This window comes from Nannobrachium achirus (genome assembly GCF_963921795.1).
Source record: "Nannobrachium achirus genome assembly, chromosome: 16".
Lineage (NCBI taxonomy): Eukaryota > Metazoa > Chordata > Actinopteri > Myctophiformes > Myctophidae > Nannobrachium > Nannobrachium achirus.
This window is the reverse complement of record NC_137823.1, coordinates 19,816,759-19,834,958: the sequence shown is the minus strand read 5'-3', so window position 1 is coordinate 19,834,958 and position 18,200 is coordinate 19,816,759. Positions and strand designations below refer to the sequence as shown.

General features: G+C 42.4%; 1 protein-coding gene across 1 annotated transcript in view; it reads right to left on the bottom strand.

Moving 5' to 3' along the window:
* Positions 1 to 6,055: 6,055 nt before the first annotated feature.
* LOC308300879 (meprin A subunit beta-like) overlaps positions 6,056 to 18,200 on the bottom strand; it is a gene marked incomplete at its 5' end in the record, with an annotated part of 25,924 nt that continues 13,779 nt past the window's right edge. The window contains 10 exons of the mRNA XM_080744775.1: positions 6,056 to 7,723; positions 8,359 to 8,545; positions 8,939 to 9,061; positions 10,722 to 10,901; positions 12,434 to 12,901; positions 13,481 to 13,696; positions 14,586 to 14,741; positions 15,102 to 15,320; positions 16,297 to 16,475; positions 17,505 to 17,622. Of these exons, the coding sequence (XP_080600901.1) occupies positions 7,498 to 7,723; positions 8,359 to 8,545; positions 8,939 to 9,061; positions 10,722 to 10,901; positions 12,434 to 12,901; positions 13,481 to 13,696; positions 14,586 to 14,741; positions 15,102 to 15,320; positions 16,297 to 16,475; positions 17,505 to 17,622 (2,072 nt within the window). The 3' untranslated portion in view covers positions 6,056 to 7,497. The remainder of the gene's footprint in view (positions 7,724 to 8,358; positions 8,546 to 8,938; positions 9,062 to 10,721; positions 10,902 to 12,433; positions 12,902 to 13,480; positions 13,697 to 14,585; positions 14,742 to 15,101; positions 15,321 to 16,296; positions 16,476 to 17,504; positions 17,623 to 18,200) is intronic.

The window sequence follows — 18,200 nt, the reverse complement described above, 5'->3', positions numbered from 1 at the left end:
GCAACGTTTGCCTTAATAAGCCTGATAGTCAGTGTGCCATATCAACATTAATTTGAATTATGACAACTATGATGACAACTTAAAAAAAAAAAGTATGATCTCATCAGGGAATTAATGTTATATCTTGCTCAATAATGAGCGTATGGATTTGTACTGATTGACTCAAGTGTAGTATAGCACTCTGCAAAATGGTTTGGTACCAATGCAATCTGCGTATAACCGAGTTAGAATCACCCAACCTGGCCCAAAAACCCCCCAAAATTATGCATGCGCGCACACAGTCCCCCCCAAAATGTTGTCACCTTTTTCACCTCGCGGCTGTTTGCATGCCTGGGTCTGACTTTCCGACGTGCAGCTTTGTGGACTCGGGGTAATGTTTTTCAGAAGTTACAAACAATTTAATTTTGTTGTTGAACCGGGCCTCTCCGACGAAATGTTCGGTGGTTTGAAAAGATATGGACAGCCCTATAGGAGTTTACATTCTGCACTCTAACAATCTGTACAAAACTGAAACATAGGGTTGGGTATCGTCGGCGATACTTTTAATGGTATCGATTCAATGACGTCGATACTATCGGTATCGGTTCACGTAAAAACGAACGATACCTTGTTTCGATACTTTTGAACACACCCCTTGCCGGTCGCATCTGTAACAGTTGTGCTACTGAGAGTTTAATGACTGTTTTAGTAGGCTACACTCGTTACTGTGAAAATAGAATAGCCTAGCTATAATGTTTATTATTATGATAATGATCCAACGTCTATAAAATAGCCCATAGAAAAAGGCAAATAATAATTATAATAATAAATAAAAAAGTATCGAAAATGGTATCGAAAAAGCTATCGTATCGATTCCCAGGTATCGGAAAATTTATCGTATTGATTAAAAGGTGAACGATACCCATCCCTAAACATGACAATGACTTGCAGCACACTATTTTAGATGTAAAACAAAATACTTGCTTTGTCTACTGGCAGGCAGCATGCACAAGACATTTGGCGCAATTTGTTACAATGGTTTGTGAAAGTAGCCCCAGACAGACATATTTACAGACTCATTCCTAGACATACAGTATAGGGCTGCATCATAAATAAATAAAAATTAGATTTTAAACGGTGACCCATTAACTTTCACCAGACATGTCAAGCTTGGTGGAGGTGCTTCCGTTTCATTATGCCATCCACTTACATACATCAAGTACATAAGATACAGACAAAGCTGTAAACGGCTATGGCTTGGCTTACAGCCTGACTATCTTCAAAATCAGAAAATATTTAGGCTAGAATAATAAAACACAATACATGTGTTAAAGATTCAAATTAAATATTTGTTCTATATATAGCAATAGAACATTGTACATTAAATATGCGTTCTATTGCCATAATTAATTTATTAGTTAATATAACTAAGTATATCAATTCCGGTTTCCAGAACCTCTTGCAGTCATTTAGTAACTGTTTGGCCAGGCTTAGTAGGTAATAGTTATGTACATACATGGAAAATTGATTTACATTTTAGGAACCCAGTGTTCACTATTGGTTTTCCTGCTCTTAGACATCCTGCACATGGTTGTGTGTAAAGAGGAGGATTCTCCTGAACCAGAGAGGAGCCACAGTGAGGAACCAGAGCCTCCACACATTAAAGAGGAACAGGAGGTGTTACTTCAAAGACCAGAGGAGCCTGGTGGATCAATGTTGACATTACTAGCAGTGAAAAGGGAAGTTGATGAAGAAATGTCTTCACAGTGCTCTGAAGTTGAACTGAAATCTGAGCCTGAAGTCACTGAAGACTGTGATGATTGGGGGGAGACAAGTGGAATTGTCCAAACTGGTGAAAAACCTTTACATTGTGACATCAATTTCTATGATTCAGATCAGCTGAAAACACACCAGCGTATCCACACTGGAGGAAAACCCTTTCACTGTGAACATTGTGACAAGAGTTTCATAAGGTCTGGTCATTTAAAGACACACCAGCTTATCCACACTGGAGAAAAACCCTTTCGCTGTGAACATTGTGACAAGAGTTTCAGACGGCCTCATCACCTGAAAGCACACCAATATGTCCACACTGGAGAAACACCTTTCCACTGTAAACAATGTGACAAGAGTTTCAGGGATTCAACTACCCTGATAAGGCACCAGTTTATCCACACTCGAGAAAAACATTTCCACTGTAAACATTGTGACAAGAGTTTTAGCCGGTCTAGTAATTTAAAAAGACACCAGCGTATCCACACTAGAGAAAAACCTATTCAGTCTATTCACACCACACAAAAAGGCATTCCACTGTGGATTATCTCACTTGGGCAATCAAATTAAAATGTATGTATGATAGTGATATACTTGTTGCACTAACTAACATTGACTGTTATGGTCACTTGGTTTTGGACACTGTGCTTTTTTTTATGCAATAGACTATTCATTGCTAGTTGCACTAACTAGCATTGACTGCTATGGTCACTTTGATTTGGACACTGTACTATTTTGATAGTTGTGCTTAAGGTCACTTTATGTATATATATTTATATATTATTCGTTCACCCTCTTGTACCTTGCTCTTTACTGTACTCTGTTCTTGTTTCTTTTATTTGTATTTGTTCTTACTTCTCTGTAACTTTGTAAATAACCTTATACTGCTGTGCTGCCTCCGGGCAACTGATTTTCCCCCTTGGGATAATAAAGGTATCTATCTATCTATCTATGTTGTATTGGGCAGTTAGTTAAATAAATTGCAAATGGTCCCGACAGTAGAGTACCTCGGTTTCCTCCCATAGACTTGTATTTTGAACATGTTCATTTTGTGTCACTTTACACATTTCACTCAAAACCCGGATGTTGTTCCGTTTCACCATGGATGAGCTGAAGCTAACCACAGTTGATCATTGTCTTGCCATATTTTGCTGTGAAAAGTGGTTCTCAGCGGAAAAAATTGGGGCTACGGGATAGGCTGGTGCCAAGCCATCTCCCTGCTGATAACAAAATCACGTGGCTCCACAGGTCTCCGAAGGGTACTTGGTAGTGTGGTTCCTGTAATCACTGTATGAACATAAAGGAATGTAAGCTATTTACAGACTTTAAGACACAAAAAAAATTATGACATAAAAGCATTTATCAACTGTAACACATTTGTGGTATACCGCTTGTCGTGTCCCTTTTATATAGGTCTTTTATATAGGTCGCACAAAGAGATGACTAAAAGACACAAATTCGGAGCACAAATATGCTATCAGAAGAGGTAATCTGGATTACCCTGTGGCTAAACATTTTGACAATGTACATAACAGTAATCCAGAATTCTCAAGGTTGAAGGCCCAGATACCATCAAAAACAACATTAGAAGGGGTGATCGACTAAAATTATTACTGCAGAGAGAAATGTCTATATATCACATGCAAGTCACTGTATCCAGGAATGAATGAAGAGATTGATTTCAGTCGTTTTCTGTAGATGTCCTATATGTGGACCAGTCCTTTATTTTTCTGGTAGATGAATAGATACTTCTGTAATTTTTACATCATTTTACATTTTACATCATTATCTCTATTTTTTCTGTTTCTTGTTCTGTTTGCTTTATACCCATGGCTCACCATTTATGCATGGCCACCTAGTGGTCACTCTGTATTTGTCTCCTTTGTCTGATTTCCTCTCAGTTGTTTTGAGGATTTGTAATCTGTATGTGCAGCGGTGCATTGGTGAGTCCAGGGTCCCCGTGGATCTTGAAAAGTATTGAATTTAGTTTTGCGAATTCAAGGCCTTAAAATGTCTTAAAAAGTATGGAATTGTGTAAGTGGGGGTATTGAATTTTATCTGGGGCAGAATTAATAAACATGTCATAAACAGACTTTCGTTTGATTCGGTTATTTTTCTTTTCCTGGTTCTCGGACGGTCAGGCGACGTAATAAAAAAAGGGGAAAAAAAGTAATGTAATGTAATGATTCCAGGCGGTACATACCGCTTCGGTAGGTGGCGGTATGACTTGTGTGGCTGCCCACACCGTGCCAACAAGAAGGTAGCTTCCGGCCTTTCTGCCACAAACACGAACAACGTAGCATGGCGACGAGTGTACAGACAACAGAGAAACGGAGAGGGAAAAACAAAATGTGTTGACGCTGGACGAAAAATGGGGAAGTGCAAATTCAACAAAAGGTGGCTGGAGGACCAGCGCTACAAAGACTGGGTAAAACAAGCCAAGGAGTCGTTTGAAGTCCGTTGCGAATTATCCAGGAAAACATAAAAAATTGGGAATATGGGAATGAAGTCCCTCGATTCCCACATGAAATCGGAAAAGCACAAGAGCTACGCAGGTACTAAAAAAGTACACAACCAATTCAGTCATTTGCTGCTGCTTGTACTAGTTAAGTCGTAGTTCAGTCGTGTGCGTTGGAGAGTCCACTACTACCGAGTCTGTCACTGTGGCAAAAACAACATCCTCTGCATTCAGAAGCTTCAGTCCTACACTGACTTTAAGAGCAGAAGTAATATGGGCCTTGCAAACAACAAGTAAACACCACTCTTATACCTCAAATGAAGACATAGACACAGTGTTCAGAGAAATGTTTCCCGACTCTGAGATGGCGAAGACATTTACGTGTGGAAGGGACAAGATGGCGTATCTTGTGCGTTTTGGTCTCGCTCCTTATATGAAAAAGCAGCTTATCTCTAGGTTGCATGAGGACACTTTTGTCATAATGTTCGATGAGAGTATGAATCAGACAACAAAGAATAAGCAGCTGGACCTACATGCAAGACACTGGACTACAGACGAAACTGGGACCCACGTCCAGTCTCGCTACTTTGGGTCCCAGTTTATGGGCCATTCCACAGCTGAGGACATGGTGGAGCGTTTCAAGGTAAGCGCAACATTAGATCATTTGTTTCGTCGTACAACGGTGTCGCGCATTGAAAATGACTGAGTTGACGTTGAGCTGAAAGGGTTACATGTCTCCATTCCGACATGTCTCCTTTCCGGCATGTCTCCATTCCGACACTAACCCTATCTCTAACCCTAACCCAGTGTTAGATCATGGCTTGCTAACACAAGCCATCTAAATTGCAAAAGGTAATAAAGTGATACAATAACCAAATCATGACTGTTTACAGTAAGTGTTCATTTAACTGTTCACTCAAACCTAAATGAATACTCAGGGTCATATCTTACTCCTGGTGCAAAACCGAGTGCAAATGTTATTGCTTGTTTTCAACCACCCACCAGTTGTAATTTGTTTGTTATATTTTTATTTCTCCACATTTGTAGGATTGTACAAAGGAACTCAAGCTGAGGAACATGATCTCCTTGTCCATGGATGGACCCGGGAGCGTGTCGCTGTTACTACACTCATCTTTTCGACACTCGACTCTAACCCTCACCCTAACCTTAACCTCCGTGGAGTGAGTCGCTAACCCTCCGGTCGCAATGATGGGCGTTCGCAAAAGCGAGATTTCCCCGATGGACCCAATGTGAACTGGAAGTTTGTGTAACTCCTACAATTGCAGCATGGCGAGGAGTTTGCTGGCGCTCACTTACAAATTGTGGGAAGTTGTGGCATCCACACTCTCCAACGCCTTCAAGGGTGGTTTTGTAGTGTGGCAGATGGAGAAGGTGCTCAGAGCCCTGCACTCTCTCTTCAACTGTGCTCCAACAAGAAGAGAAGACTTCAGTAAAGCAACCGAATCCTCAACTTTCCCTCTACCTTTCTGTGGCCATCGGTGACTTGAAAATGTGCCGGCAGTTGAAAGAGCAATAGAAATGTGGCCATCCATTGTAAAGTACGTGGACCTTATCAAAACAAAGAAGCTTCCTTCCCAACCCAGGGTCATCAGCCTATGATACAATTGCGGAGGCCCGCTCAGATCCCCTTATTCTGGCCAAGTTCCATTTCTTCATGGCCATTTCAAGAGTATTCCAGGCTTTTCTGACCAAATATCAGACCGATGTTCCAATGATGCCGTTCCTCTGGAAAGACCTGGAGTCTTTGATCAGGGTAATTATTAAGAATCTTGTAATCCCAGTTGTAGCCCTGTTTTGCCAACTTTGTTAATACATTTGTTGACAAGCACTTCTGGTTGAGGAGTTAATATTTATTTTTCCTTTTAAGTTTGGCACATACAGTACACTTATTTACCTCAAAATAAAATGTAAATTTGACTGTAAAAGCATACCCACGCTTATCCCCCTTGTACAGAAACCTACATTGTATACTCTACCATAGTATTTATATTTCCTAATATACCCATTTGATAAGACACACCACACGCATACAGTACATTCCAAACTATCCACATAACCACACAGATTGACTAAACTTTGTTAAAATGTATGCCAATTGTCTTTTCAGAGTCTCCTCAGAAGGTTCATTAAGCGAGATGCCCTGGCTGTTATGCCATACAAGCTTGTGAGGCTTGACGTCACAGACCAGAAGCTTCGGGTCAGTCCCAAGGATGTTAACATTGGTATGGGTGCAGAAGCTGCCCTCAAGGTGAGACATCTAGCATATTCATGCCTTTTAGTATAGCAATTCAATTTTGACATGTTTAAGAATGTCTAGACAATGTGATGTCAATGTCAATTTAAAGATGTACTCATTTTGTAATGTTTTATCTGTAGTCTGATAGGAGTTCATGTTAACCAACTGATTACAGGCTGTAGATCTGGAGATTTGACAAATCACTTGTTTCTGTTAGGCACTGTCAGGGGCCCAAAGCAGTGTAAGCGAGCTTGGTATACTACGCTTTGTAATCTGTTAGATAGGAAATGAAGTTATTTATGGTCTTACAGTGGTCTGTTTCCATGGTCCACTGGAAAAACATTGTGAAGTGTGTAAATCGTGGCATCTATATTCACAGGCTGTTACCTCAGTTGAACTAGCAGCCATTCATCAAAGCGCCAAGAAGGACTGCACTCGACTGTTCCACCTGCTGTTCGACAACATTTTCAGTGCTGAAGAACTAGATGGAGCAGTAGTCTCGGGGAAGCATGGGGTGGTTCCAGAGGGGAAATATCTGCTGGACCCGGTGAATGTGAAAACCATTCAAAGTAAGTTTACCTCACACTTTTGGGTTTTGTAAACTTTATTTCGATTTATGATGTAACCAATGCATTTTTATGCCCAGCTGTCTTTGGCTACTTCTGTGTGCCGCGGAGAATCATGGGATAGTCCCTCCGTCTCGCGATGCACACCCTCCAGGGCTTAGCTATTTTGACATCTATTTGTTTATATCAAATTTGTCAGCTGTGATGTCATTGTGCAACAAGATATATTTTACTCTATTATTTAATATTACAGCCTGCCACACATTCAGTACAAACGAGTACATTACACGTTTATATGTGAACATTGGAGTCATTGAAGAAAAGTATTTGAATCAAACAAATATATACAAACATCCAATGGGAGAACTTAGCTTAATTGTCATCATAATCAATGTGTCCTGCCCGCAGAAATTTGCAAGATGTTTCTGAAGGTGCCAAAGAGATCACTCGTAGGCCCTGTAAGTCTATAATCTGCTTATGGCATCTCTATTGCCCAGGGTGATCCCTGCGTCATTGTTACTGCCTGACTTGTACTTCTTCTTCACACAGATGACACTGACCACGGTGACCACCAGCATGACTGCCAGGACTGACACAGAAGCAGCCACCGCTGTGGTGGTTCTTTCCGCGCTGGAACCTTTGTACTGACACTTGTCACCGTAATACCACCAGTCATCTCCCACTGCACACCTGTTGGATGGAGAAAGAGGAGAGAGGCAGGAATAACAACAAACAAGGAAAAAGAAATTATACAAGTCTTCTAAACACATTCACCCTGATGTTTGGCATGCCATTATTGTCCAAACTGTTAAAAAGCAGCCTAAAATGTAACAGCACACACAAGCACAGGATATGTGCCAGGATAGGTTGACACATAGGCAACACGTCAAGGGGTGCTGACAGTTCCACTTGATGTGACAAGTGACAAGACCAAAGAATAGATCAAGTTAAATAAATATATGTAAACACAAAATGTTACTCAATACTAGGCATGTAGAGCTGCAGATTTCTAGACATGAGAAAGACACATTTGTTTCCTAATTTTCAACCAAGGGTTTAAGTAAGAATATTATCTATTCTGTGAGGATTTAAGTCATTCATTTATTTTAAACACCCCACTCCTCTACAAAAACACACACATAAGGAGACTAGAACCCTAACAACTTTACCCAAAGGGATGACATGAGATGGAAAGAGAAAGAGCTGAATGTCTAGGTGCAGGCAATGACATGCAAAACACTGCTACACTATTCAAGGCAGTATTCCAGTGGTTGACATCCAGTAGGCCTATATGACTTGCCTGTCGGCAAAGGAAAAGTGCTCACCTGCAAGCACCTTCGCCTTCGTCCTCCACACACACGCCATCATTCTCACACTCCACATGGGAGCAAAGATCAGGAAGTGGTTTCATTGTCGTGGTATCCGGGATGACTGTGGTGTCCGGGATGACAGTGGAGTCCGGGATGACTGTGGTGTCCGGGATGACTGTGATGACTGTGGTGTCCGGAATGACTGTGGTGCAGGGACGCGCAGAGAATGTTAGAGAGGCAGGGGCTGAAATGTCTAAAAGTGCCTTTTTGGTGGAAATATCAACCTCCAAGTGTTGTGAACTTGGAGGTCGGCTATTTTTGGTTATACCACACTGAACTAAGCATTATAAAGTCAATACTGGAGATGTGGCGTAACGGCATGGATTTCGACACAGTGAGGGAAATTATTTCAACATAAGCGTTCCAAGTTCAGGAGAGTTTGGATACGGCAATTCTCTCGAATGCTGCCTTCAGGTGTGGCATGGAAAGGAGGGCATTTGCATTTGTAAAAACTGCATTCATGGGGGGGCACTTTTTACAGGCGGATAAAAGGGCAGGGGCTCAAGCCCCCTTTGATGTCTATGTGTGCACGTGCCTGCAGTGGTGCCCGTGGTGATCGTGGTCTCCATGGTGATTGGGGTTGTCATGGTAGTAGTGCCGGAGGCTGTGCTTGTGATGGGTGACGAGGTTGTCATGGGAGCCGTGAGATGAGACACATCTGGAGTGGGACAGAGGAAAGACAGGTCGTCTGCAATGTAATCATGTTTCACTGTGGTGCGTGAGTAAATTGCTGGAACACCATGGTGTTAAATCAGGGGTCTGCCACTGCCTAGTCTCTCCCTAGTGGCTCCCTGAAGCTTTACAAAAAATATATATGGACATTTCTAAAAGATTTGGAAGCTTTTAGGGAGGGAGGGGAAAGGGGGAGGGGGGGGGGGGGTTGATTTTACTTTATTTGGTTTTGAATGTACACTCTTGGTTATGTAAAGCAGCATTGGTTATAAACAGTTATGAGAAATCACAAGAAGTTATCATATTTAATCGATGCTCATTAACAATAGCATGTATTTGTATTTAGTCATTTTTATAGGCTAAAATACACTTCATGGCCAGTGTTGACTTGATTATAAAGTCCAAATATATTTGCCGCGCCTGACAGATTTTGAATTCATTGTTTTGGTCCAAAATGGCTCTTCTGATATTAATATAAAGGTTGTTGACCCTTGTGTTAAATGAATGTCATCACATGGAATTAATGTTGTATGGCAGCATGACTGTGTTATCATAGACAATGCAGGGCACAGAATGATAACATTTGGTTTTCCAAGTACTTTATTCCCTTGTGTGGACTAGCCACTTAAAGGTTGGATTTCAGTACAGATGCCTTGATAGGGTCTAACCCGAAGGTATATTTATTCTCCAAACATACAGATAGGACAAGGACATGACAGGTAGCTCTGCTCTGTCCACACAAACTGAAGCAACTGGCAAGTGCCAGCATTTTCTGCTCAGCTGAGCTAAAGAACATGGACTATACCACCCTAAAGGGGTGTATTCTAAAATAAGAGCATACAAGAAATAGATGCATGCAATAATAATGCATAAACACACCATAAATACTTAAATACCTCTAACCCTCACAAGTATATTAAAAGTCTCACTGAACTACAAAACACTTTCCGCACTACAACAGCAACCATAAGCAACACTCAACCCCTTCACAATTCCCCCCCTCTGCCATTCTGACTTGGTCCAGCCCATTTACACTGGACTCATCTTGAGTAACTTTTAAGATTACAATCATCACTCAACATTACCTACAGTATGTTAAACCTTCATACATATTTCACTTACATTGCACTCATTCCTATTGCACACATTGCACTCTGTCCATCCTAACTGACACCAAACATTACACCAAACATTTCTGTCCCCAGGTGGAACTAATTAGCTGTTGAGTGGCCAGCTCAACAAAACAGGACACATCCAAAATGTTCATGTATTCAATCATCACATTTCTAAAGTGACAATTTAAGTGACCATTTAAGGACTTTTTAATACCTCTAATGACAATTGTAAAAGATTAGAGGCAGAAAATTTGAAAATAGCCGTGGGAGCATGTAGATCTGCTATTTTCACAATAGAACCGTGTTATAATAAATGTAATTCCTCAACTCTTAGTGCTCGTCAGGGTGGGGCAGTCCCCAGTTCAAATATGATTATTATGGGGGTCGCGGCCTGAAAAGGTTGAGGACCACTGCCCTAATGTATTGTCCTGGGGTATATAGGCCTATTGGATATATATATATATATATATATATATATATATATAATATATTTATTTATTATATATATATATTTTTTAAGACTTCTCATACCTTCCATGGATAGGAGGAAGATGGCGTCTCCACCCTTGATGAAGTCCCTGCTCTTGGCTCTGGGATGGGTGAGGTACACCGCCGTTCCTGCTCCTGGCCCTCGGAAATACTTGGTCCCATCTGTGTCATTCACCTCAACACCAACCTTGCGAGGGTCATCCCAGAAAAACTGGTCAGAGTCTAGATGTAAAAAGAAAAAAATAAATCCTCAAAGCTAATCTATCTATAAATGCGAGAAGTCTCTACGTGTCTGTCTGTCTGTGTGTCTGTAATCCGCGTATCTCGAGAACCGTTCGTCCCACCGGCTTCAGATTCGGCACGCGCGTTCCCCGCCGCGGCACGGAGTGCAGTGTCGGGTCTCGACCCGACCCGACGTGCGGTTTTCCCGAACCGGCGCGAAACGTTCGGAATCTCCTTATGCGGAGTTGATTGTTGACATCAGGCTGTTCCGGAGGAAATCGGCGCAAGCGCTGACTCATTGTGACATCACTTCATAAAAGGCTCTGACATCACGTACGCCACATGAGTCAACAAAAAATGCCATGGTTACGTATTCTGATGTTCCTATATGGGCATAAAAGGACACAGGCAAACATGTGGTCAAAACGGCTCTTATGACAACAGGTATAATGGGGTTTGCAATAAAGGGTGGGGCATTCATTCCCTATTTCAAATTCGGCACGCGCGTTCCCCGCCGCAGCAGGTAGTGCAGTGCCCGGCCTCGACCCGATCCGATAGGCGATTTTCTGGAACCAGCACGAAAGGTTCGGATTCTGATGTCTGACATCAGGGTTTTCCGGAACCGGCACTGTGTCTGCATAGATCTCCATTTATGGGCATAAAATGGATGCAGACAGACAGATACGGATATCTCCTCAAACAGATGGTCAAAGATCTCCATATATGGGCATAAAATGGACGTAAAAAGACAGATACATATATCTCCATATATGGGCATAAATGGACACAGGCAAACAGATGGTCAAAACGGGTCCTATGACAACAGGTATAATGGGGTTTGCATTAAAGGGGGAACCAGCACTGTGTCTGCAACACAGTCGGAGGCACAGACAGATACAGAGATCTCCATAATGGGCATAAAGGGACACAGACAAACAGATACAGAGATCTCCATATATGGGCATGAAATGGATGCAGACAGACAGATACAGATATCTCCATATATGAGCATAAATGGACACAGGCAAACAGATGGTCAATTCAGATCCTACAGAGATCTCCATATATGGGCATAAAATGGACGCAGACAGACATATAACTCCATATATGGGCATAAATGGACACAGGCAAACAGATGGTCAAAACGGGTCCTACAGAGATCTCCATATATGGATATAAAATGGACGTAGACAGACAGATATCCCCATATATGGGCATAAATGGACACACACAAACAGATGGTCAAAACAGATCCTATGACAACAGGTATAATGGGGTTTGCATTAAAGGGCGGGGCATTCATCCCCTGAGCTTCTAGTAATAATAATAAGCTTGCTTCAGTTAGACAGGTATCTGTACTTAATAAGCGTCCCTACAGACGGACGGCGGGCGGGAATTTCACGGGGTCGCGCCCGCTCGCCTCGCCGCCCCTAAACCTCTCTGCACGGCCCAGATAATCGCCCGCCTCTCATTGAAAATGAATTACTAGGACGCGGCAACCGCGGCCCGTCTGAAAGGCGTTTTACTCTGACCTGTTATTTTCATGGTGGGGTCGGTGGTGACGCTGCGCTGGTTGGACATGCGCTTCTGGACGTGCGGATTCTGGTCCATGAGCATCATGGTCATCTGCTTCCACGGACATGGCCACCTCTGCCCCGTGTCCCCAGCCCTGGCCACCAGGTGGGCGTAGGCCGAAAGCTCGCCGGGGTACCCTGCCTTTCCGCTCGGGTATAGACCCATTTGATAGGTGTAACCCTCCTTGGAGGTGAACGGGGGGCTGTAGATCGGTGTGTCTGGCGGAGTGTTCTCCATGACGTGACTGAAGTTCTTCACGCGCCAGACGTGTTCTGGACAGGTCGTCTCGGAGAGGTTGATGTCGTCCAGGGACAGCCCGCCTACCGAGGGACCTGAAGACGTTTTACGCCCCTGGAACACCACTCGGAACTTCTTTGTCGCGTCCAAACTCGCGTGGTGCACCTGCCACTGATCTTGTGGGGGTCCTATGACAGGGAAATCTGCTATTAGCCTGATTTATTGCGACCGTAGGTACTGTAGCATTTTTTGTATGAAAACCTGCAGATCATGTGCCTGATGTGCGTGCGTGCATCACGCCTCTGCCCATATATGGACATACTGTGTCAGTCTCATGTGGTCTATCAGTCATCTCCATATTTGGGAAAATATGGCCCAGACGTGAGTCACACTTGCAAATGAATTCCGTCCTTGTCCATTTTATGCCCATATATGGAGATCCCTGATGTCATCAAATTTAAGCCCACATCTGGGAATGCCCATATATGTAGTCTCTGTTGTCTCAGTGCGACCTTGCCCTTTAGGCTGAGGTCGCTTCTCGCCCTTAGGGCGTCTTACTGGTACTTTGTCATATGATGGAATATTGCACTGGAAATGTCAGAACTACAACACAGCGCATAGCATCGTTGTGATCTAGATCTGCTATTTTCTTCTGCAATTATCGAGTACCGGTATATCAACTGCTGTAAGCAGATGACGTGTTCAAGCTTTACCAACGAAACGGCACAAAAACGAATTATGGAAAAGAAGTATACAAGAATAGTCACCATCAATTGCCTTTATAAACCGCAAGGATCCACTGGGGCTGACTCCGTCGTACTCTCGCACCCAGATATTCAGTACATCACCAGCGCCGCCACTGTTGTAGTAGAAGAACTGCAGGCACTGGTAACCTCGTTTGGGGTAAAGAAGTCTGCTCTCAATTACAGCTGTGCTGGCGCTACTTTCTGTGCGAGTGTCAAAGTGCATGAAATACCCAGAGCCTGCCGGTAACAAAAGTACAGTATCATCTCCATTAGAATCAGTTCTTCAGCAATTTCCTCCACAAGCAAACACACTTGTACTTTGAATGTTAATTAACATTTTGAGGTCTATTTAGATTTACTTTACTTATGTCCTTATTCTTTTTTGATACTTCACTCCACACACCATAGACCTTATTCACACCGCAGCCATCTTGGATCACATGACTTCCTGGGATAGCAGCCTGCATTACAAACCATTGTGAACAATGGAGCGATGGTCCCAAAATATGAGTTCTATTCAACCATTTTCTTTTGACCAAATCGACACATGGGCAGATGACAACATCAACATCCCCAAAAGCATTAAATAGCATCCACAATATTCATGGTAGTTAGGTTACACTGTGAATAAGGTCTATAGAGGGTATGCGTGTGACATCATCATCATACCCGAAAGTTATGCGGAAAACCTACTGAGTGGCAAAAAATACTTTCTGGCCTTGATAGCCCATATGTTAAAACAGAAAAGTCCTATCTGATTGCATTAAGCAACGTTAAACTCACTTTGCCGCTCGATTTGCCATTCACTTTATGCATGCGCATACCCTCTATTATTTTTACTCCACTACAATTAGTCAACTTTAGTTACTAGTTACTTTGCAGATTGAGATTATATTACAAACCATACTTTAACTACTTAAGTCCTATTTTATACATTATGAAAAATGTATAAAGTACATTTTGATGCCATTACTTTTGTACTTCTACTTTAGTAAAATTTTGAATACAGGCCTTTTAACAAATACGAGTACTTCTTCCACCACTGTACACTATTATTGGAATACTCCAATTATAAATGACATAGTGATAATGTGCAGATATTGTTGAGGGTGCGTGGTATTCTCACCAGAGCATTTGCCCATATTGGAGTAGTCGGAGCTGGGGCCCCCGGCAGCTTGTGATACTCTGGTCCACGGAGCATAGATGATTCCTGGATTCTGGATCATGCCACAGTTGTTCTCCAGCTCAAAGTCACATGAATCCAGGAATGTGGAGCCTTTGGCTACACACGCACGCACACACACAGAAGGGTTGCACACAGGTTATATAAATATAATGTCTCACCACAACTAAACAACAGCCATAATAGAACTTTGATCTGTTAAATGTCCAAAGGCGTGGCAGGGGCAATATGTTAAGCTAGCACAATGTCTTTTGAACAAAATGATCTGTTTGATCTTCATCCATATTTACAAGGCATGGCTGCAGAGTCGAACTGCACAGCCTATGAATATTTTCATAATGTTTGATGTTCTAAAACGTTTCTGCGATAATGCAATGTCCAAAATAGAGGTAGATCATTAATCAATTATTTTATAAATTGGATCAAATGCACTTGTTGGAAGAGAGGACATGCTCTTACTGCAGTTGTAGAGGCGGCTCAGCTTGAGCAGGTCACTGTCACTGAACTCCATGCGCTGGCCGATGACGTCGCTGAAGGCGGCGATCTTTGTGACGATGGTGGGCTCGGTGCCGTTGCGGAAGGCGTTCTTACTGTAGTGCATCATGGATCCATAGTCGTAGGGAACTCCCAGAGAGCTGCTGGTGGTGTCATTGTAGGTGTTGAAGTTGTGTTCTCTACCTGCGTAGAGAACATAAAAGGGACAAGATTCATTTGCAAGTGTGACTCACGTCGCGGTTGGTTGGTTGGTTGGTTAAGTTGGACAAAAGGGGCCATATTTTCCCAAATATGGAGATGACTGAAAGACCACAGGAGACTGACACAATATGTACATATATGGGCAGAGACGTGACGCACGCACAGGGCCTTTATTTATGAAAAATACATAAAATAAAACGTTTAAATATGGAGATAAGAGGTTTCTCCCCAACAGCAACAAAATGCTGGTAACAGCCTTACTTTGTTCCTCATCAGAACCTCCCACTGCTCTTTGAAGAGAGATTTGTTACTGTTTATTATAATCTTAGTGAAGAATAAATTAATCAATCCACTTTGTTATCTATGTAATTAGGATATGTTATGCTGCTTTTTATCTATCTGATATTTGTCAGACATGCTGGTACACTGGACATTAAACACATTGCCCTGCACACTAGGGCAGTAGGGCGCTAATAATCTAGTTATGATTTAATGGCCAGAGCAATGTTTTGCTGCCTCCTGCATTATGTGAAATTTAGAAATAGGTGGTATGCAGGACCTTTGAGTGAATTTCCACGAGCGCTTTCAAATTCCAACACTTTGCAGATAGAAAGAGGACAATTCAAACTTTCCATACAGCCACAATGCTGATGAGTTTGACTTTGTTTTATAGCCTACAATCAGATAGCAAAAAACTGTTTGGATGCATTGGCTGCCAATGGGTGGTGCAACCCTAGATTCAACATAATAAAATAAAAAAATAGTTGCAATTTGCGGATAGTGGAGGCATATTATTCCTTCATGCGAAGATGTTGTTACCTTTCTTACGCAGCTTATTCTTCTAGCAAGAAGTGTGGATGTGACAAAAAACAACAAATCGTCTGTCCGTTTGTTGAAGGCACATATAACCTTGTGTAGACACGGACATCATGGAGGGAGGCAGTGAAAGGTGCAATACCTTCTGAGATGCGGTCCCACATGATAGTGACGTAGTCATCCCGGTCCGACCTGGACTGCTCATGCCAGAAACCCAGAGCATGGAGGAACTCGTGTTCAATGGTTGCGATGCGATCACAGTTGGTCCCTATGGACAGCCTCTGCTTCCCGACGTGCCGGTTACCCACAGAGGAAAAACATCTTGGGATGAATTAACAAGACGTCCATGAAAACCAGCACTCAGGCCTGGCATGTATTTTCTCAAGAAAGTTTTTTTCTTTGTTTTCTTGTCTCTCTCCCAATTTAGTTGTTGCCAAATGCCAATAGTCTATAATGCACAGCAGCCATATTGGGGACGTTTGTTACAGTACACTCTCAGAGTTACACACCTTTTAGGGTTCATTTGGAACCCCCAAGGAACCATGAGCGTCCCTGGACCACACTAGAGACCCACTGGTGTAGCAGAGTGTTTCCACTGAGCCAACATGCACAATAGCAGCACCCTGACTCTGTTTGACCAGAATGGAACAGAGCCTTCATTAGTATTATTGGTAACCTCTGAAGGAAGAGACCCAACTTCTCATCAAAATGGGTGCTGTGCATATTGGCTATTCCCCCTGTGGTCCCAGTTGCTGCCATCCCCAATGTTGGCATGGGGCGGCTAATACCACATGCCTCCTCCAATACACATGTCTGAGTAGAGGGTCTCACAATATTACTGTACATTTGGAACTATGGATATATATATTTTTGAGCGGTGCTCGTTAAAGGAGCTAAGCTCCCATATCTGGCTTTGTCCGGGCTCTGAAGCGTGGCCTACATCTGGCCTACATCTTGGCAAAAGCGCTCAAAGTTTGTTGTACGCCCAGGGTCACATTGGCCAAGCTTCACGGGACGCTTAATGAAATTAACTAAAGTTAGCAAAATAGCACCACTCACTTCACACTAGGTGTGATTTTTTAACATTTACTGAAACTATGTATCTATGTATTTATATGTCATTCCGCCCATCCGTCCATTCAGTCAGTCACTACAGTAGTAGTTCTCCTCTCCCTTTTTATTCCCAGAACTAGATCATAATGTTGTCCTGTGACATCCCATCCGTGAACAACACCAACTGATGGTTGTTGGAGCGTCCATGGGGCACCACAGCCCGGGAATTGAACTTGGTTCTCTGCAAATAACTGCTATTTTACAGATTTGAAATCAGCATGAGAAGGATTATCTCACCCTCCCCCTTTAAAGATGGAAATGTAGTTCGGCTCCCCAGTCCAGGGCTTGAAGTCAATACAAGTCTTAAGCCGATACTGTTCAAAGGCCTTCAGGATAACACCTTTGGCGTTGATCTCTGCAGAGAAGGGAGAATAATATTAAATACTAGAATGCAATTCTGGGAAATTGCAAGTGTGTTTTTCCTATTTATTGTTTGGATCGCCAAATTGCCATTGTGAAGCCCTGTTGGGCAACCACACTAATCATGTGAGGCCTGACCTATTTATAGTCCTGTAAATTGCCTACAGTATTTATAGTCTGGACAGTTTATCTAGAAGATAGATTATGTATAGTCTTGATAGCAAGAATGTCATGTGAAGTTTGACCTATTTATATTAAAGTAAATTACCTATTTATAGTCTGGATTAGCCTTATTCACGGCCCGCCCACTCAGCATCCCCCGGGTGCTGAAGTCACATTTTGAAGGGGAAAATCCTACTCGAAAATGTAATGCAATTTCCGAATAGTAAAGTATAAAATACGGCTAGCATGATCAAGAACAGAAGATAGTAAAAGGCACAAAGCATTATAATTTACTTTACCGTTCGAAATAATGATTTGTTGGCTTTAAATCCAGCTATTTCTGTTATAATTTCCCCTTCTAAATTGATGTCAGCACCCGGGGGATGCTGAGAAATTTGCTGAGTGGGCGGG